General features: G+C 44.7%; 1 protein-coding gene across 1 annotated transcript; it reads right to left on the bottom strand.

The window, feature by feature from the left end:
• Positions 1-8,772: 8,772 nt before the first annotated feature.
• Positions 8,773-15,240, bottom strand: LOC119299012 (protein ACCELERATED CELL DEATH 6-like). The gene is made up of 3 exons (XM_037576329.1): positions 14,416-15,240; positions 12,310-12,860; positions 8,773-9,753 (listed from the first exon to the last, which is right to left on the bottom strand). The coding sequence occupies exons 1-3, from the start codon at positions 15,161-15,163 to the stop codon at positions 9,052-9,054; spliced, it is 2,001 nt and encodes a 666-aa protein (XP_037432226.1). The 5' UTR covers positions 15,164-15,240; the 3' UTR covers positions 8,773-9,051.
• Between the last annotated feature and the right edge of the window lie 11,848 nt (positions 15,241-27,088).

Here is a 27,088-nt window from a genome sequence, read left to right as displayed (position 1 = left end):
CAACATATTCATCAACATATTAAAGAACACATGTATGTCATGTCTCAAATGTCTACACAACCAAAACATACCGAACTTGAGCAGTAGGTACCAATAGCAAGCAAACACTTGAGCAGCAACCAATATGGCAAAAGAAACACCAAATGAAGGGGGAACACAAGGATTTATGTGAAAACCTCTTGCGAGGAAAAACTATAGACGACGGCGAGGAATCTTCCATGATAGAGATAAACCAAGTGCAAAGTGAAAGCCAACAAGTAAGGAGGCTCCAAATCCCTTTCATGCGAAATGGCCGCATTTCTCTGCTACCCTAGAGCTCTCTCAGTAAAAAAATAAGCTTCAATTATCCTTGTGTATTCGTGAGCTTGGTGAGAGGCCGAAAAAATAGTTTTGCAGAAAGCCCCCTCGGCTTGGCAATTATGTCAAAAAACCCTTATTTCAGCCTATAACATGCATATGTGTTGTTCATGTTGGAATAGACAAAATGGCATATAAATGGTGAAATAAGAGCTGGACATAATCAAAATAATAAAACATGATGAATTTCATTAAGATTCAATCATTCTACTCGCATGGAACAGAAACTGCATCGGCGTGAGTGTAGAATAGCTTATTCTACATCCCTAGTAACGGTATATACAAATCTAGTAAAACAATGTATAAAATATAGTTATTCTAAAATAAATTTGTTACTATCAAAGTTTGTAATTTACTATATTTTTTACAAAAATTACTATATCTTATATGTTGTGTTACTATATTTTTGTATATGGCATTACTAGGAGTGTGATAAGCTATTCTACACACGTCCTTAGTTTAGCGTTAATATAGTATAGACAAACATGATTTTATAGAAAGAACAATATATGACATCACAATATTGCAATGTTCAATCTATTAATTTTGGCACACATATTTTATTCACTGCTCTCTAATCATCTATTTGTACACCTTTTTTGACAAAATCTGTGCATTTCATGTCTATATAAACAACTAAGAGCATCTACAGCCGGACGCCTCAAACCATCCCTCATACACACACGGACGCGCCCGGTCAGTGACCGGACAAGAGAGAGAAGAAAAAACGTGACCCAACCGGACCCCGCACATTTTCTTCAGAATACAGCTCCCAAACTTCATCGCGTAAACCGCCAATCCACTAAGAAACATCATCAGCGGCCAATCATGTCATTCAACATACCGACATCCACCGGTATATTCAATTGTCTGAACAGAAATCAATCAGAACGGACGAGGAGAAAAAAGCAGCAGCCCAGAAGATTGTACCACATCAGCATTTTTGGCCTCAAACGGCCACAAGGTTCAAATTAGACTAGGATTTGATGGTGCATGGTGCTAATTTTAGGGAATCAAGGTTTAAGATCCGCATTACCTAACTTCTACAAGTTAAAGGCTTAAAATGAACCTTACTCTATGCATGCTAAAAGAAAAAAGTTAAGGTGCAAACCAGCCGAAACGTGGCATGTAGGTCCAAAATATCAAATAAGTAATAGTAAACAGTAAATCAAATAAGGAAGTAATCAGTAAATCAAAAGAGGACTCAAATAATACTAGAAGTAACTCTGAGAAAATAAGGAAATATGTATACTTTGCTTTCTAAAACGGAAATGTTAACGCCCACACGTGTGGGCGTTGACCATCTCGACCACACGCATTTATCACCGTCCAGTACTATATGCACGAATCTTGACACAATTTGGCTGATTTTCTGTGCCACGTAGGATAAGGCGTCTTTGTGGTGTGTGACATAGTTCGCCCACACATCCGTTTTACCACATGGAGGGGTCGGTGTGTGGGCGTTTAGCAGTTCACTCACACACCAGTTTTCACTCACGCACAAGGGTTGGTGTGTGGCCATTTGCCATCTCGCCCACACGCCCGTCTCCTCTCCCACACGTAAGCTGCTAGTTGCCATGTGTTTTTGCAGCGCACATGGCAACTGCCTCTAGTGTGCTTTATAAGCAGGTGGCAACTCTCTTTTTTTACCCGAGTTGCCATATGTTTTTGCATGGTACACGGCAACTGTCTAGGGTGCACGTAAGCAGATGGCAACTGTCTTTTACCGAGTTGCCATGTGTTTTTGCATGGTACATGGCAACTGCCCCAACGTGCAAGTACATGGCAACTGCCCTAACGTGCACGTAAGCAGATGGCAACTCTTCCTTTTTACATGGCAACTGCCCTAGCATGCTTGTGAGCACATGGCAACTCTCTCAACCGCCTAGTGTTAGTATGTGGCAACTCCTAAAGTTATGAAATCATGATAACTACATTAGATCAGACCATACATGGGAACTGCAGTTGAGCAACCATGGCAACTGCAGTTGTCCGACATGGCAACCGTAGTTCAGCGACATGGCAACTGCAGATAAACGAACATGGACGAGGGTCTGGACCATGGCAACTGCGGGCGCGCGATGGGCGTCACGCATCGCGTGCGGGACCAGAAGGGTACGAGGCCTGACATACGGGCGTGTGGGCGTTATCAACTTCGCCCACACACACGCGTGTGAGAGGGTTCAGGAGGGAAAAAAGATGTGTGTGGGTATTAGTTGTTTTGCCCACACGTAGGTGTGTGGGCTGGTTGCTGTTCATGCCACACGAGACGTGTGGCACAATTACCCGATACACCACACGTGTGGCAGTTATCGGGACCCTTCCAAAAAACAGCCCGTAAACATTAATGGTGTGACTGTGTGTTGTAGCCCAGAGCTGTTTGATCTAGGGCCTTGTAGGGTGTGTTGGAACCGCTCTCTCATACGAATGGATGAAGATAAAAGAAGGAGAAGCGCAGAAGAAAACGGAGAAGGATACACTGGATTTCACCCGGCCGCACACAGCCCCGTTACACTATTCCAAAGCACCAACTGCTTCTCTACAAACATGATTACAACCGGCTTTGTAGCCCTCGGCAGCGACGCAGCGCCCAAGCTTCTAACGCCCACACACGCACGAACTACTGGCTGCTGCATGCGATCCGCTCGGCCTCACGCGACGCACAAACGCGCTGGACGCGGCTCGATCCATCTGATCGCAACGGCCAACTGCATGGTGCATGCACAGCTCCTAGCTCCACGCCACGTGCACGTCAAGCTAACTAACTCCAACACACGTACGCACACAGACTCACGCACACACGCGCCTACGAATCTGACACGGCCACACATCGCCATATACACACGTACGCCACACTTCCGCTGCGTCCCGTCCATCTCGCGCGCACTCGACGCGCCTGACGAGCCCGACACCATCAGTGTGTCTCGCACGTCCCGCGCGCATCCGACGTGCCCGACGAGTCCGACCATACTACGCGCCACGGCTTATTCCAACAAGGTGAATATAAATTCAAGGGGAAAATGAAAAATGGTATGGATCAGGATGATTCCCGGAGCAGCGAATGGCACAGAGAATGACTAAGCTGTAACACGTGCGAGTGCCAGAGAATATACAATTTTTCAGCAAAGAAGATGACCTTCAAGCTGTAACCTTCAAGCTATTTTAGTACAAATACCGAAAAAAAGTTTCCTCCCGCTTTATATTATAAAGCTATTCTAGTACAAATAACTTCAGATGCATTTCAACCAAAAGGAAAAAGATGTATTAGAGCAAAACAAAACAAAACAGCTTCTCTATGGATCACTCTTGCTTGTTTTCTTGAACCTGGTAAGGTTCCTTTTGATAGAATTAACAGCAGACAGCATCTGCAGTTTCTCCATGGACACCCTACATGGTGTTTTTGATTTTTTTTCGAAACGGAGGCAAAATATTTGCCTTATCAATTAATTAAGCAGAAGAGAATTGCCCAGTTTATTAACGGAAAATCAGGCGAAAACCAATACAGACCAACTACAGGTGGACTACTCACAGAGTGACCACCATACCCAACACCTAACGTCCACCAACCCGCACATTGTTACAACATGAAGACACCCCAACGAGAGTAACTCTGCCGAAAACCACGGGCACCACCAAATCCACGAAGACAAGTCAGACCATAAGGACAACCCAAGAGACTGGTAACCATCCATCAAGCAGCTGCGGAAGCCTTTCTTGTGGCGTCACTCTTCTTTCCTTTGCTCCTGAGAGCCTCCTCCACAATCGCCTTGCTAGATCCAGGGCTCACCCTCTCCAAACGTTTGAGTAAGCTGTGAAGCTCTATTTCGAAGAGAATCGCATTGAACTTGTCACGCACAGAAACCTGCCCAATCGTCACATGCGAGTGGGTGATTGCAACATCTGAACCTCCACGCTCAACAGAGGCGAGCGACTGGTTGGGCTCCGAAGGATCAGGCGCCAACGCACCAACCGCCTCAACATCATCAGTCACGGGTGCCACTGGCACGATGGACTCAGGCGTCTCCAGTTGGTCACATGAAAGAGCCTCAGAGTTAGGTGCCAACACACCTATCTGATCAACCCCGCCACTCAAAGACGCCACATGCACAATGGCCATAGATGAGGCATTGACAGAACCAACCAAGTCTCCACAACCCGGAATGGCGGGCGACTGATAGGACTCTGACGGTGGTAGTGAAGGTGGCATGGCCACCACCAAGGACTCCAATGCGCTCAACTCCATCGGTAACACCATAGATGATTCCCCACAAAGCTCCTGCAACTCAGGCATAATCTGCAGAACTGGAGCTACGACCTCCGTGATAACCGCATTCCCACGAACAAGCGGCGTCACATGCAGAGCACGAGGAGAAAAATCTCCAAAGCAACATTCAGCATCCTCATCAATGGAACCAACCTGGAGCTCAGGCAACAAAGGCACAACCGATGCAACCTCAAACTTGGCTAGAGCGTCGCGAAGCTCAGTGCGGAGCAGCTCAACCTCCTGAAGGAGCTCCGTGCGCAGCAGGGCAAGCTGCGACTCCAAAGCAGACACCAAAGAGGTGCAGACATTGGAATCCTTGCAACACCCAGATTGAGACCTTGGCGGCACCGACACACACAACGACGAGTGGCCCACAACCTCAACCCAACTCCTGGCCAGCGAAGGACAAGGCTGGACGGGCGGGGAGCGGCTCCGCTGACGAGGAGCACATGTGACCGGAGAGCCACCACGAGCGACCGGAGAGCCACCACGAGCGACCGGAGAGCGATCGCGAGCAACCGGAGAGCGAGCACGACAGAACCTCTCTCGATGACGAGGGCGACGACAGCGAATGCATCTGAATGGATCACAGCAAGCACTGACTTGGTGGCCACGCTCGAGGCAACGAAAGCACCTTCCTCGAGCCCAACGCTTGAAGGCGAGGCTACGCTCGAGACCTTCCCTCGACGGCTGGAGGGGAGCTCGTCGGCCGGAACGTCGCCCCCGACTCACATGCACCCAGCCCGCCCCGGCTACAATAGCGGCGGTGGCAGTAGAGAGGCCGTTGCATGCAGACACTAAAGATGGACCAAGCATAGGACAGCCCAACTTCTCTGGAGGCTCTGCCAGAGCATTGGGAGCTCCCTGCACTCCTGTCGCCACATCTGTCACAAGCGCCGACACGACCGACATCGAAGGCAGCAACAACGTTTGAGGAGTCAGCCCCCCATCCACCTGGGCAGGGGCACCCAGCTGTCCGTAGGAGGGGCACAGCAGAGTTTCTGTTTCCAGGTCCGTCTGAACAGGGGCTGACGATGAGGGCGGCAGCAGCAAACCGGCGGAGGTGCCCGCAGAGGGAACCGCGGCCAGGGCAGCAAGGGCGGCGGCCGGTGGTGCGGGAGTGGCCGCCGTCGGTGCCACAGCAGCAGTCGGGGTTGATGGCGCGGCGCTGGCAGGAGCAGCGTCAGCACAGGCCGGGGACGGAAGACACCCAAGCCCTCCATCCAGCAGGCCAGGGGCACGATCTGGAGCAGTATGCGCGACGTCTAGGGCGGACAACGCGGCGACGCCGGCCGGACGGGGGCTCAGCAGGGAGCGCAAGCTGGAATGCGCCATCGGAGATGCTGCCACATCCGGCCTCGGCGAGAGTCCGGCGTGGGACAGACGGCCACCAGCTGCTGGGGCGACCCTGCGGGCGGCAAGTGCAGCCGCGGCCAGCGCGGCAGCAGCAGCCGAGGCGGCCGACGGAGCCGGAGACGACGACGCGGACGCGAGAGCCATGGGCAGCTCAGCGAGAGCCTGGAGGGGTGAAGGAGTGCATCTGAGAGAGGAGGCGGAGAGCATCCCGGATCTGGTCACGCCGGCTGGAATGGTGGCCGGTGGAAGGAGATCAATGGGGCGCCGCCGCCGGCGGGCGCGGGGTCGCAGGAGCCATCGAGACTCGACCAGAATCGTTGATGTTTTCTTACGCCCCTGTGTTTCCGATTCATCTTCTTAGAAGATGCGTCATCTGGATTCCCCAGAGGTGGTTCCTCCATAGGTGGCTCACTGTCCAACGTGCCTTCATCTGCATGCGCCCCCTTCTTCCTGGCTTGTTTTCGCATGAAGGTGGCACTCCTGTACAAATCTATTCACATTAGTTTGGCTCAAAAATCACTGTCGTTTAATATACTGTGGTATATTTGATACTGTAGTTTTTCTGCAGTATTTAAAAAAGAGGCCCCGGCCACTTTTTTTAAAACTGAACCAAGCGAAGTCGTTGGGAGAGTGCTCAGCCTGTCGACACCGCCATCTACGTACTGATCAGAAAATCCAGTGGCCACCGCCGCCGACTCATCTATCTGTCATATATTTCATAAATGAATTCACTGGTTGCCGAATGCTTTCTGCCCGTCTCGAACAAAGCTAGCTTGCTAAATACTAGATTGGTCATTGGAGCACACTCGTACACAGGAGGTTGACCTCGTGCATGGCCATGTAGCTGCAGGTGATTAATCCGGTCGTACACACGCTGATTAATCCGGTGGTGTTGCTTTTTAGGTGTTGATGAGTTAGCACATGCTATTCAGCCATGTAGTTATCAGCAAAAACTGCAGCAAAATAACGTCGGCCAAATGCTTCAGTGGACTTGACAAAATTGAGAAAAACTATGGTTTTAAAAACCAGGGTATTTGTTCCCCACACATAAGAAAACTATGGTTTTAGGATACTTCGGTTTTTCAAAAACTGTGCTGCCAAACTAAGCCTAAGCATAAATTAACACTATGGAGGCCAAGCAGATTATAAACTAGCACTAGCAGGATAGGGAAATGACCATTATGAAATCTGGTGGTACCTCTTGAACTGGGGATTAGTAGGATCCAATGCATACAGATGATTCGTCAACATGGCTGAGAACCTCGGGTCGTCTGTGCTAATATTGATTTCAGGAAGTTTGTCCTCGACACAATCCATGCCCTTTTTGCCCTTCTTACTCGTGCGTTTTATGTTATAACCTTTTGCACCAAAACCGAAATTTGACTAAAATTTGACCAAAATTTGTCAAATTGGACCAATATTTCGTCGAAAGATAGATTTCGCCCCAGGCCGATTTGGCTGAAATCCGTTTTTTCGGCGTAAAATCAAAACACAGCTTCCTAGCTTTCCACTTCTTCATTTTTTCTTGATGCATCTCCCAGACAGTCTTCGTCTTCGTGCTCTTTCTCTCAAGCATACGTTTGCTGAGGTCCTCAAACTCCATGTTGAATGTTATCTCCATGTCCTGGTTATCATCAAATTTATCTCCTTGTAGTAAAAGGGCCAACCTTTCCTTGTTTGTTAACTTTCTTTTCGCTAAACCATTTGGCAGAGACTCGCCACGAAAATCGTCTACATCATCATCTGATGCACTGCCATCACTTGGTAAAAATATATTCTAGGGTGATCTAACTGCAACAGAAAAAATTGATAAGTGGTCTGTGGACCTGGATGTTATTTTTATTATTTTTAGTGTTCCTTGTACCGGAGTAAATAGCATAAATCGACCACAATTCGAGCTATAGGGTTCGGAAAACTACCACTTACTCAAAATTTCCAAAAACATATTACAAGTTGGTCTTTGATTTCAACAAACCCAACTGACCATGTGGTTTAGCCACCACGGCTAGCAACCACCACGATCGGTCCAGCCATGACCGGCCACCATAGCCGCCGTAGCCATGGCTAGTCACCAACACGCCTTGCACATAGCCAAGGCCACTGCAGCCATGGCCGGCCACCACCATGCCCGACGCACAAGCGCCCGATTGCTTTTTTAAAAACACTAAAAGGAACCCGATTGATTTTTTTAACTTACAGTGACTCGATTGCCTATTTTAAAGACATACAGGGGCCCGGTTGCCTTTTAAAAAAATTACAAAGACTTTATTGTTTTTTAAAAACTTATAGGGACCCGATTGCTTTTTTATTTTTTGTAGGTACCAACATGTGGGCTTCACCTGTCATAATGGTCAACCTAACGGTCCAATATAGTGGTAATGACTTATGCCATGTCAGACCTGGCGAGTGGACCTAAAATATCATAATCACGCTTAAAATTAACCAACATGGTCATCAGTGCAACATGGCAGTTTTATGAAATAAAAAACCAACTTTGTGGTAGATTTTGGAAAATATTGTTAAAGTGGTAGTTTTCTGGAATACTATCCCAATTTGTAGTAGTTTTATGATTTACTGTGAATAGAACGGAAGTTTTTTCCAAAAAAAAGTAGCAGGAAACAATTACAACCACTCATCAACTAAATCTATGAAGGTAATACCCCCTACGTTCCTAAATATAAGTCGTTTTAGAGATTTCAGTATGAACTATCTACAGAGCAAAATGAGTGAATCAACACTCTAAAATACGTTTATACATCCGTATGTAGTCTATATTGAAATCTCTAAAAAGACATATATTTAGAAACAGATGGAGTAAAATTTACGAACTTCCCGTGATACAAGAAGCAATGTGCATCCCTGAAGGCTGGAGCAAACATAGATCAGTAAGAATCAAGTGACGAGCAAACCTTTTTTTTTTTTGCGGGGTAAGTGACGAGCAAACCTAGCTACACCACACACGGGGGGAAAAGAAATACAGTACCAAAAACTACTGTCCCTGAAGTAGACTAGGAAACATAAAATCATTACTATGAATCAGGGTAGCACGTTGAGCATGCCCTCTTGAATTAATTTCACTTACTCCATAATGTAATATAGGCTAAGAAACCGGCGATTATGACGTACGGCCATAGACACGCCAACGCCCCACGTAGGACCAAAAGCGTAAACCGTTTCAACGCCACGCCAACACCCATCCTCTTCCGAAGCACTAGCTGATCCTTGGATGTCATGTACGTGAACCAAGCAACGTCAAGCAGCGTAATAGTGGTGCCTATAACCGTAAGAGTAACTGCTGCTCCAGCGGCGGGAACCAGCGTCGCGTACATGCCCAACGCAAACGCCGCGGCCAGCGTTCGGGCTGAGCTGTTGAGGAAGAAAATGGACATGACGAAGGCTTTCATGCGCATGCTGATGTCGACAGTGGTCACTCCGGCGTACATGAGGCTGATGGTGGCCATGGCGGAGCAGAGCAACGCCAGGTTGTTGGCGATAATGAATGCCTGAAGAGAGTGGCTTGCGACAAGCACCGGCATGCCGCCCTTAATATTATCGACCTTAGGGTCATCATCTGTTCGATAGCCTCCGGGTATGGTGAAAGCTACCGCAAAGGAAATCGTCACGAGTAGCGCTGACACAACGCCAATGGTCTGTGTCGAATCCGAGATCCTTTTCTCTTCCTTCTCCTCATTTAGTTCAGGGATGCGGGTTTTACTATGAACACCGTACTGAGCATCAGCATGCACTAAAAGTTTGTGGATCGAAACCCGTCGGCCCTGCAAAAAGAAAGAAAGATAGTAATTAGCGTGATAGCATTCAACAGCAGTCTTCTAATATATGTGCAGAGGTTCTTTTTCTCTTACTTGGACTATTTGTATTCTTTTATTTGAAATTAATAAAAATACGTAGCAGAGTCCTGCTGTTTCCCTAAAAAAATATATATGTGCAGAGAATTTGTTTCCATGTGCATAAAGGTGTTGACAACCAGATTTGGCAACATAACTACTTCCTTTGTAAACTAATCTCTACTATCTCTACTTACTTAAAAAGAACGTAAGGTTTCCATTTCACTTTTCTCCTCACCACCCCTTCGTCCAACCTTCCATTTTATGATAATCAATCACCTTTATTTACTTTCCTTCTGAACCAATTCCATTTTAATTTACTTATCAAACTTTTAATTAAAATACATGGTAATTTACGGACATAATTTGATGAACATTTATTTACACAATCGCATTACTATGTACAGGTAAATCACAAGCTAACTTACTAGAATATTTATATCCCGTTGCAACGTACGGGCATTGTTCTAGTACTACTAAAAAGAATGTAAGGTTCCCATTTCACCTTTCTTTCCACCACCCTTTGTCCAACATTCCCTTTATGATATTGAATCAACTTAATTTATTTACTTTCTGAACCAATTCCATTTTAATTTACTTACCAAACTTTTGATCAAAATATAAGGTAATTTATGGGCAGAATTTGGTAAACATTTATTTACACAATCGGATTATTATGAACAGTTAAATCAAAAGCTAACACAAATATTTATATCTCGTTGTAACACACGTTCATTGTTCCAGTAATCTCTACTACTTAAAAAGAACGTAAGGTTTCCATTTCACCTTTCTCCCCACCACCCCTTCGTCCAACCTTCCATTTTATGATAATCAATCACCTTAATTTACTTTCCTTCTGAACCAATTCCATTTTAATTTACTTACCAAACTTTTAATCAAAATACATGGTAATTTACGGACATAATTTGATGAACATTTATTTACACAATCGCATTACTATTGACAGGTAAATCACAAGCTAACGTACTAGAATATTTATATCCCGTTGCAACGTACGGGCATTGTTCTAGTACTACTAAAAAGAATGTAAAGTTCCCATTTTACCTTTCTTTCCACCACCCCTTTGTCCAACATTCCCTTTATGATATTGAATCAACTTAATTTATTTACCTTCTGAACCAATTCCATTTTAATTTACTTACCAAACTTCTGATCAAAATATAAGGTAATTTATGGGCAGAACTTGGTAAACATTTATTTACACAATCGCATTATTATGAACAGTTAAATCAAAAGCTAACACAAATATTTATATCTCGTTGTAACACACGTTCATTGTTCCAGTAAGTGATCTAAAATGTCTTATATTAGTTTACATATTTTATATCACGGACGCGGTGTTTTGGCTCGTAGGTGCATATGCACCCATTGTCTAAATACACATTTTGAAAAGTTGAAAAATTCGGAACAAAAATCCCGCTGGTATATCCGGACATTCTATGTGGGTGCACAAAGTTTCGGTGAAAAACGACATTTAGTATGAACGACGTTTAGTTTACAGAGAGAATATCATCTAGAAGAGCTAGGAGAAGAACAATAGGCGACTTGTCCAAGGTCTCTTTATGTGAACGTAGTGGTCACAAAGCACCACAAGTTTTTTTTTCTAGAGACAATAAGTGATCTAAAATGTCTTCTTATATTAGTTTACAGAGAGAATGTCATCTAGAAGAGCTAGGAGAAGAACAATAGGCGACTTGTCCATGGTCTCCTTTATGTGAAAGTAGTGGTCACAAAGCACCACAAGTTTCTTAGAGACAAAAAAAATAAACTAAAGGAGCGAGTAGCAACGGCCAAAGTTGCCAGGTGGTCCTTTAATTTCTACCAACTAGTAAATGCGCACGTGCAATGCACGTTAATATTTAAGCAATATATTAATTGCACGCGGATATTAGGTACAGTATGCTATTAGTTATATATTGATCCTGTGATTAGTGTAATATTTGGCATGATATTAATTGCACGTTAAACACGTTTAACGCTCGCCATTGGAGCAGTCTAGGTCGTTGGATTGACTTAGTTTGATGGTCGAGATCAGTTGAATCTGCCTCTTTGGATCTTTTTATATTAGTATAGGTATAGATGGATATGGAGGGGCTCCTCTTACCAATGGGGGTGAGATCTATAGTGGGGTAGCAATCAGTAAGACTCATTTGTTAAAGATGGAGTTTACATGAAACTTATGACTAAAGTCCAGGATTAGGCATCTTTAGCCAAAAAAAAGCCATGATAAAATTAACTACTTAAAATAAACTGCCTTTTATATGATTCCATTCTGAAATATATATAACTTCTTAGATTCATGCACTCAAACTTTTCTAACAACGACTATTTATATGCAAAATTTATTGAAATAGTGTAACTATATTTGCTATGAATATTATTATTCTGATATAAATTTCAGTTAAATAACATAGGCATACTATAAAGTAATGCAGGTCCCATCATTAAGGGAGTTAGATCACATACCAAACCAAAAAGGACACCTGGGGTCCGCATGCGCTGTGAAAGATCCAGTGCAGTTTCCCTCTCGTTATTTGATAAATTTAACATAACTTCCTTGTCCCACAGTAAAAAGCACACAGTTTCTAAAATTCCGGCCTCGACAGCAAGGTGCAACCCAGTGTTGCCATCATCATCCTGCATATTCATGATGGCTGCAAACATCTGCTTTTCTTGTAACAAAACCTGTAAAACAGGAGGAAATAGTTTTGCGTAGCCTTGTTTGGCAGCTACATGGAGGAAGGTCTTGCCCTCGGCATCACGTAGCTGGGCGCAATCCGGGCAAATTTTGAGCAAGGTGCAAACTACACTGACTTGCTTTTCCTTAACCGCCTCATGTATGGGGAATGACCCCTTGTTGTCGCACTGATATGCAAGAGATTCCTCAGCGTCTAGTAGACACTTTACTGTTTCAAGAAACCCACATGAGGCTGCAAAATGTAGAGGTGTGCTCCCATTTGTTTGTTCCCCTTGTTTGCTGAGGTGTTTGTTCCACTTCAGAAGATTTTTTGTCATACCTGCAGTTATTATAAAGTTACCCCACAAAAAATGTTATAATAAAGGTAGATAGAGTGACACATGAGCTCGGTGGAGTAGCCAGGAATCAATGATTGAGGGAGCCTAAGGGCATGTACAATGGTGGCATATGGTTACATATGGCTCATGATAAAAAGTAATTTGAGGCATCTACATTTATTTTTTCTCCCCAATGCAAGCTATCACTAGTGACCTCATTAAGAAATAGAAAATAAAGACTCTAGTACACATGCATCTCTACTTTTTACTCCAACCTTTTCAGCTTTTGTCACCGGACCACACTTTTTTTCTTCAAGCACCCGCCTCCTGGAGAGGATCCCGCTTCCCTATCCGAACCTACTTTACGTCATATCCGATCCTACATGGCATGCGAGGCATCACCTTGAGGCTATGCATTGTACATGCCCTAATGAGTCCAACTTTTGATGGCAGTGACCAAATTGTACTAATGCATGTACTCTCCCTAAATCTAAGCATATTTATGTGCATCTGTGGGATCATCGGGGAAGCCATATATAGCTCCTGCCGGTCCCCCTACCCCCACCACTGCATGAGGTCCAACTATTTTATGAAGAAAGTTAAGATACAAGAATATGCAAGCATATATAAGTCCAGCTATTGCTCAATGCATTACGAAACAATTATATTTCGGTCACCATATAATTCTTCCCATGGATGTATTTTGACAGTATATCATCACAGTCAACTCAAAAATTCTCCCTCGGCTCTAAATTAATTGAAGTCATAGCTTTCTCTGGAATCAAACTTACTTAAATTTGATCAAACCTATCAAAAAATATACTAACATCTAGAACACAAAATTAGTTCGATTAGGTTCTTTCAAAAAGAATGTTTTATACTACATATTTGATGTTGTATAGCTCTCAACATATTTTCCTGTGGACATGCTTAAACTTGAACAAGTTTGACTTAGGACAAACCTAGAATTTCATCTCATCTAGAACCGAGGGAGTAGCAAATATGTAATAAAGAAAGAAAAACATATATGTTTGTATTTGGTGAACACCAACTAGCCAGAGGTTTCCAAAGATCAAACGGAAGGTAGCAATTGCATGGAAATGCAACATGGATAACCTACAATAAGGGAAGGTAGAGATATTCATTTATGTGTTCAATTTTACTAATTTGAGGCTCTTTTAAGACCATTATATCAACCCATATCGTCTTACAAATATCTTAAGCATATTCAATTTATGTAATGGGCGAAAGTTGCGACTAAATAAAATTGCATTGTCATGACAAAAAGAAAAGTACGTGCACGAAAGAGATCAATTTGAGGGAGGTTTAGTGGTCTTTTCATATGTTGTTTCAATGGTATATCTGATGGACACATGCATGTCAAATTAATTAAAGGATAACCAAGGCAATGGTGATCTATTATCTTAATAACAACCAGAAAATGAAAAACATAACATTGGCGATCGAGTTTAAAAGTCTAACAAGTTTAAACCAGATTTTACCATGCATGATGTGTTATGATGAATGATATATATAGTAGCATATAGTATAACTCACTTGTGCTCCTGAGAACGGCAACATGCAAGACGTTTTGTCCATTTGGTCCAGAGTAGGAGAGCCCCGGGTCCTGCTCATGCAGTCCCTCGGCAATATCCTCACGCCCTAACGAGACGGCCAGGTACAGTGGCGACGTGCCGCTTGCAAGAGGGAAACGAGTCAGTTCTGGATCCGCGACCCATAACTCGTGGACCATTGCCCGAACCGTCTCCTTGTCTGACAAGCGGAGGGCCGCATGGAGAGCCGTCTCCCCCTGCTCGTTCTGCTTCCTCAGTGCTGCCTTCACCCTGTCGTCGCCGCCCTCAGCTTTCGCCAGACAGATGAGGTGAGTGACCATTTTCAGCATCCCAGCTCTGGCAGCGCAATGGAAGGGCGTGTCGCCCTTCTTGTTGCGTGCGTCCAGGAGGTGCTTGGCCTTGCAGTAGATGCCCCTCGCGCTCTCCAGGAACTCGTCACCGTCTCCACTGGACGCCACGACATGGAGGACGTTGTTCAGCTCCACGTCCAAGGTGATCGTCGTTGCAGAATTATCGACGACGTCGGCCTCCTCGTCATCGATGACGATGTTGATGAGGCCTCCGGGCGGGACAGCATGAACCACCGGCGGAGTGGCGCCCATAAGAACATTTAGCGGTGTCCAGTGGCCCTTTCGGGCGGCCATCAGCAGCTTGGGGTGCTGCTGCACCACCGCCGGTTTTGCCTCCTTGTCCTTTGGCGGCCCGGAAGGTGCTTTTCCCCCCGACTCCATTGGCGTCAACCTGACGTGCTGTGTATTCTCTAGTGGTAATTGGTATAGTACGTTGTACTAAGTAGCACGATGGAGCAGTTCTCCCTCTATGTGTATATATAGTGCAGTTAGCTGCAGCCTCAAAATATATAGAGACAACAAAAGTTGTTATTCGTCCACTTGGTTAGGAATCGTTCATTGTGTGTAGCAGCTTTACTCCGATCCTTCGGTTCGGTTCGAATTTGATTCTGCACAATTTGATGACACGGACTACTTGGATGCAACCACTAAGGCCGGTCTTTCTTTAACGATTTTGTGAAGATGAAGGCACCAGCCAGAGGTCCTTTATCAATCATTATTAGTACAGAATAACCTATCGGAATGGCATATTAAATACAATCGTTCTGTAATCTGCATTAGAAAAAGTTCCCCTTTTTAAGTTGGAAGTGAACTTAAATACATAAGCAAGAAAAATCTACTGCAAGTTGTCTGAAAAAGTTTACAGGACAGGCTGGTTTTCTATGGATAATAGTTTCTGTCTTGACAGCTAAGTTGTCGCCATACACCTAAACAGGAAAGGCCTATTACGGTTTTTCCTTCCCTTGGCTCAGATGTAAGCTTATTCTTACTTAATTCCAAAAAGAAACATCATTATTATTGCTAGCTCGGTATACAATTGCAAGTTCGCACCCCCCCTCCCTTTCTCCTCTCCCCTCTGCGTCGCGCCCGCGTGTGACCGGAGGGCAATACCTAGCCATCCCGCCTCCTCCTCCCCCTCCTCGACGCGCTGATGGGCGAAGCCCGGCCAGTGTTGGCAGCGGTGGGGCCTCCTCTCTTCCCCGACTCGGGGTGGCCAGGCGTGTGGCCTTGGCCGTCGAGCGGTGGTGCGGCGGCACTTCCTCTAGAGCTGGCGGCGGCGCGGCCTTCTGGAGGCGGCGTGATGGGCTGTGGGCAGCGGTGGTGCAGGCCGTGGAGCCGGCGGCGGGTGTCATCGCGCACCCAAATATGGTTTAGGAAATAATTCTTTTTCATGTGCCAGATTGATTGATTCTCAAAAAGGGAAAGAACTATAACAGATCGACTAATTCCGGCCTTACCACACGCGGGTGGTCTTCTCATCTTTCTACTTCATCTCTGGAACGAAACAGCCATGCTAATGCCAAGGTCGCTGGATCCGGCTTGCCTGCTCCCTCCCCATGCTCCCATCCGTACTCCCACTTCATCCTACGGTTGTCTTTTTTTTTCCTTTTCTTTCTAATCTAATCATCTCTCCCCCTGATTTTAAGGGGGTGGGGCCGGATTTTATTGTGTTCCAATCAAATCAAGCCACGTACGCAGGAGCACGGATGGGCACACACCGGGGGAGCAGGTAAGTCTCGTCCAAGGTCGCATGCGTTTTCTACTTGTGATTTTCGGAGATTCCATTAACCTCCTCTTCAACACAAATCCCCTTTTTTTAGTCCTGTCAGATTGTTCGGTTCGTGAAGTTAAGCCTCGTACATATCTCTCTCACACTCTAATATTTTTGTAACATCCCAATTTTTAATTTGGATATTAATCATTAGGTCATCATATGCATTCATAATTCTTGCATTTTGAATTGGTTTTATTTGGACATTTTTTATCCTAGAGACCTTAAGCAACTCAAGGACCATTGGAGAGAGTTGGAGGTTTTCATAAAATTCCATTTTTGAATTTCCAAAATTGGTAAATTGGATCAAGAAAAATTTATTTGAAATTATTTTTCCAATTATTTCAAAATAAAATAAATAATGAGAGAAGATAATATGACTTCTTCAAAATAGAGGAAATAATGGAAATTCAATTTTAAATAAAAATATAATTTTTATTTGATTTTCATTTGAGATTTTATTGGGTTAAATTAGGGAAAAATTGCATTTTAGCCTAGAAAAATATTCATGTCGTCCTAAATATTAGTAGAGGACCGTGAAAATGGTTTTGGGGATTTTAGGATTTTTATTTATTTTATTTTGAATTTTTCCGTTCGGTGAAATTATTAAAAAAAAATCCCTTCGGACCGACTGGGCCGAAGCCGAGCCAGCCACGCGCGCCGCCGCCTTCCCGAGCCGTGGCCGAGGCGGACTCACCGGAGAACGGCGCCGCCAAGCCGCCCCACGTCGCCCCTGCCCCAAGTTGGCCTCGCCCCCCCACCGCCTCCTTAAAAGCCGCCGCACGCCACCCCATCCTCCTCATCACGCATCGCCGCAGCCCCGCATCACGCCGCCCGCGCCGCCGCCGCCGCACGCGTCCCGCCGACGTCGGAGCTGCGCCACATCAAGCGACGCACCGCCGCCCGCCGCCCATCTCGCTGGAGATCGCCACCGCCGCCACCGGTTTTTCGTTGAAAACCGCCGAACGGTAAAAAAACCGATCCGGTTCTTTAGTTTTCTTTTCGATTTTTTTCATTAGATTGGTTTTATTTTTAGGGTTCGTTAAATAGCGAACGTTCACCCGATTTTTTTTATTAGCGAACGAATTCGTTCGTTACTTTCTGTTAGCGGACGTTCGTTCGTTAGATTTTTTCCTTTTTAATTTGATTTGTTCTGCTAGGGACCTATCCGCGAATAGTTTCTTTACAGATTAGTCCCTGATTTTCAAATCCTCACTACTTTTTGCTCGTTTGTCCAAATCCAGTGAAACCAATGCCAAAATCTTCGTCTTGATCCCCTCTATCCAGATAATCAACTTGAACATGATTTTGGAAATTTAAAATTTGGTTTCAAGCATATTTGAATTCGAACTTCTTTTGATCGTAGTTTGAGTTTCGTAACTCTGATTTGACTGATTCTTTTTGTAAATCTAAGCTCTTCTCTTAAACTTTCAGTTTAGATCTTTTCTTTTGGTTTTACCTTTGCATCTCTTGATTGAGTGCTTATGTATGTTATTGTTTGTTCATGATAGAGTTTCTAGAGTGCGAGGCTTGCTACTACGAATCTCTATGGTTTTCCGATCGTCAGCAAGACAAGTAACACTTTGATCATATCCCTTTATTACCCAGTTTTTATGCATTAGTTTCAACCCACAAACGTTGCATGAGTAGGACTTGATAACATGTGGGTACTGGGAAATAGATGATGAGATAGGAACCTATTGTCTTATATTCTCAAACCCTGTGTATTACTACGCTATGCTTATACTGCTATGCTATGCCCGTGGACGTGGATGGTTTGAGAGTACTCATGAAAGATGTGAGAGTTATTATTATCTAAGGGAAACTTAAGGTGGCTACTTTAATACACATCTGAGTGGATTGGTTGTGGGCACCTAGGGATATACCAGTGTTGTCCTAGGAGATCCCGGGGAACTAGTGTGATCATCCTATGGTTCGCCACCCAGGCTCAAAGGGATCATAAGATTATTCATGCTAGAAACTTCCGTGTGCATCCACAAGCCATTATGGGCTCTAGCATAGTTGAGTAAGTTGTGGGAATCCTTTCCATGATGGGCTAGCAGATGTAGGGGAATTGTAGGTGTACCAGCCTATCTATCGGTTAAGGGGACCTCTTCGGAAAGGCTATGTCCCGATCTTCCGATTGAGTTGGGGTTACCTTCTCAATATTTTTCAAATAACTATGTAGTTAAATAAAAATATATTCCTTTGTTGTAGGGAAAAACTAGCTTTATGCAAATGATAACCGTAGAGCCTCCACCAGCCAAATATGCATGTAGAGATAGCTGTTATTTGTCCATTGCTCTATGGTGTTATCTTGCCAGCATATTCCATGTGATGGCATACACGGCTGCAATGTATTATGTTGCAGAATTTTCAGACGAAGAGTAAGGTGCGCTAGGTCGTTGTCATGCACTCAGTATTGCCGTGGAGTTGGATGGACTCATTTATCTTCGATGCTTCCGCAGTTATCTTAATTTAGATGGCCTTCAGCCATATTATTGTAATAAGTACTCTTTATGAGACACTCAATGTAATAAGTGTGTGATTGAACTCTGTTATAATTCCCCGAGTACTGTGTGTGTCAGCAATACCGATCCAGGGATGACACTTAAGCACAGAGACTTGACCGTCTGAGGTCTGGTCCCAAGATGGTATTAGAGCACACGCTGACTCTAGGACGCGACCACTAGGATAAGCCATAGGACACGCTTCTCTACTCATTTCTAACTCTTCTCCATTTTCTACTCTATAGATGGTGGACCCAAGGAACAAGTTCACTCAACCGAATGATGACACCCCTTTCGGGCAACACTTGAAGGAAGTCACTAGGTACCTGAACATCGGCATACCAAGATTCATCGGGACCTACACCGCTACTTTACCAGAAGATGAGCGCTGGACGATTCAAGTTCGTGTTACAGGAAGGACATTCACCCCAGTCACCGAGCCCATCGAGTTTTTCTTTGATGCACCAACCTGGAGTCTAGGAAAGAGCATGGCCACCCACATTGCCATTGGATGTATCAGCGAGGTATACAACAAGGATCTTAAGGACACCGTCTACCAGATATGTGGACGCCGAGATGAACAATGGGAGATGATACGCACCAGGAAGGAAAGATCCATTGCAGCCTACATCCAGGAGTTGAACCAGCACATTCAACGCTACGAGAACCAGATGTGTGCCAACATGATAGACACGAAGAAGGTGATGACCCAGAACATGAAGCTGGAGGAAGAACTGAAGTCCACACGCAATGGATATGAAGAAGAAATTGTTGTACTACTGGAGAAGAATGAAGACCTGAAGAAGAAGCAAGGGATATTCAAGGGGGATCCCGAACCTGAAAAGGGCATCCTTTCTGAAGACTACATCATACTAGACGGCACAGATTCCGACCCTGACAGCGATGATGATTATCAAGACGAAGCTGGAGCAGATATCATGGAGTCATCCACTGATCAAAATTTCTAGTCGACCACCATTTTACCATCAGTATTCTCCCATGTATATAATAATAGTCCGCAAGCTTTTGTAACGTAGCTTAGATTGACTGTATGGTCTCGTTTGAATTGAATGGTGTGAAATGAATGTGTTTGTCTCATGCGCATATGGGTATTGATTTTCTCTTTAGACCTCACTCTATTCTTTTATCACCCCTCTAAACCCATCAGATGGCTCCGAGACATGACCCCGGATTTGTCTTCCCACCGGAGCTCACCCAGTTGATCCAACAGCAGAATGCCTTGATGCAGTTGCTAGTTCAGAACCAAGGCAACAACAACAACAACCCACCACCACCACCTCCAGTCGACAACTTAGCACATTTTCTGAGGTTGAATCCGCCGGTGTTCTCTAGTAGCACCGAGCCGATTGTTGCTGATGACAGGCTCTGCAGGATTGGAAGGGAGCTGACTACCGCAGGTCACACGGATGCTGAGAAGGTGCGCTTTGCCGCACATCAACTGGATGGACCCGCAGCCTCATGGTGGGATAACTACACAATCACTTTCCCCGTGGCCAATGTCACTTGGGATCAGTTTCACCAAGCATTCCGCACTGCACATGTGTCAGCTGGAGCTATGAGCATGAAGAAGCGTGAGTTTCGAAACTTACGCCAAGGAAATTGTATCGTGGGGCAGTATGTGGATGAGTTCAGCAAGTTAGCACGCTACGCCCCAGATGATGTGGCCACAGATGCCGCGAAGCAGGAGAAGTTTATGGAGGGGCTGAATGATGAGCTGAGTATGCAGTTGATGGTGACAACATTCGCCAACTACCAGGAGTTGGTAGATAGGGCCCTTATGATTGAGGGCAAGCAGCAGATTGAGAACCACAAATGGAAGTATGGAAAGGGAAAGTACAACTCTGGAGCTCAATAGAAGCCTTCTTTTATACCGAACTCGGGAGGACATACCCATCATAACCATGGAGGCCACACTCACAATGGAGGAAGCTCACACAACCACAATGGCTCTAAGAATGGGAATGGGAATGGAGGAAACAATGGTCAGAGCTGTTCCAACCCAGCAACACCCGCCAAGAAGGATCTGAGTCACATTACCTATTTCAAGTGCGGGAAGACTGGACACTATGCCAATGAATGTCCTGAGATAAAGAACGGGAACGGAAATGGAAGCTATGGGAAGAAGCCCAACCCTTTCACCCGAGGGCAGGTGAACCATGTCAACGTGGAGGAAGTTGAGGAGCAGCCCGATGCAGTTATTGGTAAGTTTTTGATTAAGTCATTTACTGCTATTGTCCTTTTTGACACTGGTGCATCGCATTCATACATATCAAGGGGATTTGTGGATAAGTTTAAGTTGCCCGCCGTAGCCCTTAAAACACCTATGTTAGTAAGCTCACCTGGAGCAGAGTATATGGCTAGCAAAGGATGTTTTCAGTTGCCATTAACCATAGGTAGGCATGTTTTCCCCTCAGACCTAATAATTTTGGAGTCATACGGATTGGATGTGATACTAGGCATGGATTGGCTATCGATGTATGGAGGAAATATCGATTGCACTAGTAAGTCAATTCTCCTCACTACCCCAGAAGGTAAACGGATCAAGTATGTGTCCAGACATGCGCCAAGGAGGACTCAAGTAAATTCTCTCTCGGGAGTTGTTCAGGAGGAAGTGCCAGTTGTGAAGGATTATCCTGATGTATTCCCAGAGGAATTACCAGGCATGCCACCAGATCGAGATATAGAATTTTTGATAGAGTTGTTACTAGGCACTAGACCAATATCGAAGAGACCGTATCGGATGCCCGCAAATGATCTGAAGGAAATGAAGAAGCAGATTAAGGAGTTATTGGAGAAAAGTTATACTCGACCAAGTTCATCACCGTGGGGAGCCCCAGTGCTCTTAGTTGAGAAGAAGGATGGATCTTTGAGAATGGTTGTGGATTACTGAGGGAATCCTGGATTACGGGGTCTTCGGACAGCCGGACTATATCCTTTGGCCGGACTGTTGGACTATGAAGATACAAGATTGAAGACTTCGTCCCGCGTCTGGATGGGACTTTCCTTGGCGTGGAAGGCAAGCTTGGCAATACGGATATGTAGATCTCCTCCCTTGTAACCGACTCTGTGTAACCCTAGCATCCTCCTATGTCTATATAAACCGGAGGGTTTAGTCCGTAGGACAACATACAATCATACCATATGCTAGCTTCTAGGGTTTAGCCTCTACGATCTCGTGGTAGATCAACTCTTGTAATACTCATATCATCAAGATCAATAAAGCAGGACGTAGGGTATTACCTCCATCGAGAGGGCCCGAACCTGGGTAAACATCGTGTCCCCTGCCTCCTGTTACCATCCGCCTTAGACGCACAGTTCGGGACCCCCTACCCGAGATCCGCCGGTTTTGACACCGACATTGGTGCTTTCATTGAGAGTTCCACTGTGCCGTCACCGTAAGGCTCGATGGCCCCTTCGATCATCGGTAACGATACGGTCCAGGGTGAGGTTTTCGTCCCCGGATAGATCTTCGTATTCGGCGGCTTCGCACTACGGGCCAATTCGCTTGGCCATCTAGAGCAGATCGAGAGATACGCCCCTGGCCATTAGGTCAGGTTCGGAAACCTAAACTACACCGCCGACATCCGCGGAGACTTGATCTTCGACGGATTCGAGCCCATGTCAGGTGCGCCGCACGATCATGAGGAGCATGATTTAGCTCTGCCGTCGGACAGTGTTCAGGAGATCACACCTACAACTACTTCGACCTTCAATCCGGAGCAAATAGCGCCATCCGAGGATGGAGGGATAGACCCCGCCATGGAGGCCGCACTCTCAGTGGAGATGGAGCCGGATACTGACTTCACCCCTTATGAGAGCCGTGTTGCCGAACCATTGGATTCATCTCCAGCCACGGGCTCCGAGCCGCCTGCGTCCGTGCCTATCAAATCTGATTGGGCGCCGATCACGGAGTTCACCTCCGCGGATATCTTTCAGCACTCATCTTTCGGTGACGTGCTAAATTCATTAAGGTCTCTCTCCTTGTCAGGAGATCCTTGGCCGAACTATGTCTGGCTAGAATGGGATGCGGACGACGAAGAAATTTGCTGCCCTCCCACCACCCACTTAGTAGCCTCTGTCGACGATTTAACCGACATTCTCGATTTCGACTCCGCAAACATCGACGACATGGACGACAATGCAGGAGAGGAACAGAAACTAGTGCCCACAGGGCACTGGACAACCACTTCATCACATGACATATACATGGTGGATACACCCAAAGAAAACGATGACGAGGAACGGGGGGAGACATCGGAGGATGACCCCTCCAAGAAGCAAACAAAGCGTCGACGTAGGCGCCGTTCCAAATCCCGCCTCGGCAAAAACAGCGATAACAGCGGAAGGGAAAAATAACACTCCAGTCGACTCCAGAGGAAACGACGACCACATTGCCCCGGTGGCAGAGCATGATGAAGCTGCAAATGGCGAACATAGTACGGATCGGACGTCCGAACACGGCGACGCCGAGGATAAACCTCATCAAACCCCCTATGGGGAGGAAAACAGTCCGGACGAAGATGCACACATCATCCCGGAAACGCACTTGGAGCAAGAGAACCTCCGCAGAAGGCTTATTGCCACATCGAGGAGTCTGAAGAAGCAGAAGCAAAGGCTTAAGGCCGAACAAAATACGCTCAACAGTAGGTGGAACAAAGTGCTCGACAACGAAGAAAAGTATGGTGGAGATTACCACACAAAGAGCTATCCAAAGCGCAAGCTATTACCCGAATTCGACGATGAGGCCTTAGAGCCCATACAGCTGAAAAATAAAACAGGACAACCGGCCGGATCAACCACCTTGTGACCGCGATAGAGCGGCTAACAAGGTCGCACATAAGTCAACACACGATCTACGTGAGGACTTGCGCCAAAAATCCAGTATGACTAGATCCATTTATGGATCTAGGAAGCGCGCTCCGGCACAAAATCAAAACCGAATACTACAACCGTCCGAACGCCATGTGATATGTCTCCAACATATCTACTTTTCGAAACACTTTTTTCCCTTGTTTTGGACTCTAACTTGCATGATTTGAATGAAACTAACCCGGACTGACGTTGTTTTCAGCAGAATTACCATGGTGTTATTTATGTGCAGGAGCAAACGTTCTCGGAATGACCTGAAACTTCACAGAGCCACCTTTTAGAAAATAAGAAAAATACCTGCCAAAGATGAAGGCCAGGGGCCCACCGTCTCTCCACGAGGGTGGGGGGCGCGCCCCCTACCTCGTGGGCCCCCTGTTATGTCTCCGACTCCAACTCCAACTCCATATATTGAGTTTCGGGGAGAAAAAAATCAGAGAGAAGAAATCATCGCGTTTTACGATACGAAGCCGCCGCCAAGCCCTAAAACCTCCCGGGAGGGCTAATTTGGAGTCCGTTCGGGGATCCGGAGAGGGGAATCCGTCGCCATCGTCATCATCAACCATCCTCTATCACCAATTTCGTGATGCTCACCATTGTGCGTGAGTAATTCCATCGTAGGCTTGCTGGACGGTGATGGGTTGGATGGGATCTATCATGTAATCGAGTTAGTTTTGTTAGGGTTTGATCCCTAGTGTCCACTATGTTCTGAGATTGATATTGCTATGACTTTGCTATGCTTAATGATTGTCACTAGGGCCCGAGTGCCATGATTTCAGATCTGAACCTATTATGTTTTCATCAATATATGAGTGTTCTTGATCCTATCTTGCAAGTCTATAGTCACCTATTATGTGTTATGATCCGTTAACCCCGAAGTGACAATAATCGGGATACTTACCGGTGATGACCGTAGTTTGAGGAGTTCATGTATTCACTATGTGTTAATGCTTTGTTCCGGTACTCTATTAAAAGAGGCCTTAATATCCCTTAGTTTCCGTATGGACCTCGTTGCCACGGGAGGGTAGGACAAAAGATGTCATGCAAGTTCTTTTCCATAAGCACGTATGACTATATTCGAAATACATGCCTACATTATATCAATGAACTGGAGCTAGTTCTGTGTCACCCTAGGTTATGACTGTTACATGATGAACCACATCCGGCATAATTCTCCATCACTGATCCATTGCCTACGAGCTTTCCATATATTGTTCTCCGCTTATTTACTTTCCCGTTGCTATTGCTATCATCACTACAAAATACCATAAACATTACTTTTCTACTGTTACTTTTTGTTACCGTTATCACTACTATCATATTACTTTGCTAGTAAACACTTTGCTGCAGATATTAAGTTTCCAGGTGTGGTTGAATTGACAACTCAGCTGCTAATACTTGAGAATATTCTTTGGATCCCCTTGTGTCGAATCAATAATTTGGGTTGAATACTCTACCCTCGAAAACTGTTGCGATCCCCTATACTTGTGGGTTATCAAGACTATTTTCTGGCGCCGTTGCCGGGGAGCATAGCTCTATTCTTTGAGTCACTTGGGATATATATCTGCTTATCATTATGAAGAACTTGAGAGATCCAAAAACCAAGATCTATCCCTCAACTATGAGGGGAGGTAAGGAACTACCATCTAGCTCTGCACTTGATTCATCTTCTGTTATGAGTAAGTTTGCGACACCTACACCTGCTTCTGCTATTCGTTCTGATATGTCACATGTTATTGATGATGCCACTTCTGCTATGCATGATACTTATGATGAAACTACCTCTATGCCTGATACTACTGTACCACTTAGTGATTTCCTTGATGAACAAATTGCTAGGGCTAGAGAGATTGAAAATATTGAATCTGATGATACTGATGAAAGTGATGATGAAGAATCACATGTTATTCCTAAGGGTTATGTTTTTGATCAAGAAGCTTATTTCACTATTTTAGCTTGCGAAAATAGAAATGAACTAAAAAGGTTATTAGCTAAATGGAGTAAGCAATCTCTAAGTGCTAGAATGAAACCTGACCGTGCTTTTGCTACTTCACCTATCTTTGTTACTGATAAGGATTATGGATTCTCTATTGATCCTGATATAATTACCTTGATTGAATCTGATCCTTTTCATGGTTATGAATCTGAAACTGTTGTGGCACATCTTACTAAATTCAATGATATAGCCACCCTGTTCACTAAAGATGAGAGAACTCGTTACTTTTACATCCTTAAAATATTTCCATTCTCATTAAAGGGTGATGCTAAAATATGGTTTAATTCTCTTGATCCTGGTTGTGTGCGTATTCCCCAGGATATGATTTATTACTTCTCTGCTAAATATTTCCCTGCTCATAAGAAACAAGCTGCTTTAAGGGATATATATATATATATATATATATATATATATATATATATATATATATATATAATTTTGTGCAAATTGAAGAAGAGAGTCTCCCACAAGCTTGGGGGAGGCTTCTCCAATTACTTAATGCTTTGCCTGATCATCCTCTTAAGAAAAATGAAATACTTGATATCTTTTATAATGGACTAACCGATGCCTCCAGAGATTACCTGGATAGTTGTGCTGGTTCTGTTTTCAGGGAAAGAACACCGGATGAAGCTGAAATTTTATTAAACAATATGTTGACAAATGAAAATAAGTGGACACCGCCGGAGCCAATTCCTGAGCCTATTCCTAAACCAACTCCGAAGAAGAGGGGTATTCTATTTCTCAGTCCTGAAGATATGCAAGAGGTAAAGAAATCTATGAAAGAAAAAGGTATTAAAGCTGAAGATGTTAAGAATTTACCTCCTATTGAAGAAATACATGGTCTTAATTTACCGCCTGTTGAAGAAACATATGATCTTAATCCTTTACCTATTGAAGAAACTCATGGTCTTGATAACCCGACACAGGTAGTAAAGGTAAATTCTCTCTATAGATATGATAAAGCTGAAATCCCATTCACTAAGTTTGCTAGCCCATGCTTAGATGAGTTTGATAAATTTATGGCTAAGCAAGAAGATTTTAATGCTTATTTTGGTAGACAATTGAAATACAATTTAAATATGCTTGAACACTTGGGTGATTATATGGCTAATGTTAAAGGTGAACTTAAACTTATTAGTAAA

The sequence above is a fragment of the Triticum dicoccoides genome, chromosome 5A (genome assembly GCF_002162155.2).
Source record: "Triticum dicoccoides isolate Atlit2015 ecotype Zavitan chromosome 5A, WEW_v2.0, whole genome shotgun sequence".
NCBI classification, from domain to species: domain Eukaryota; kingdom Viridiplantae; phylum Streptophyta; class Magnoliopsida; order Poales; family Poaceae; genus Triticum; species Triticum dicoccoides.
Note: the sequence above shows the minus strand (reverse complement) of the source record. Positions and strands in the feature narration are given on the sequence as shown.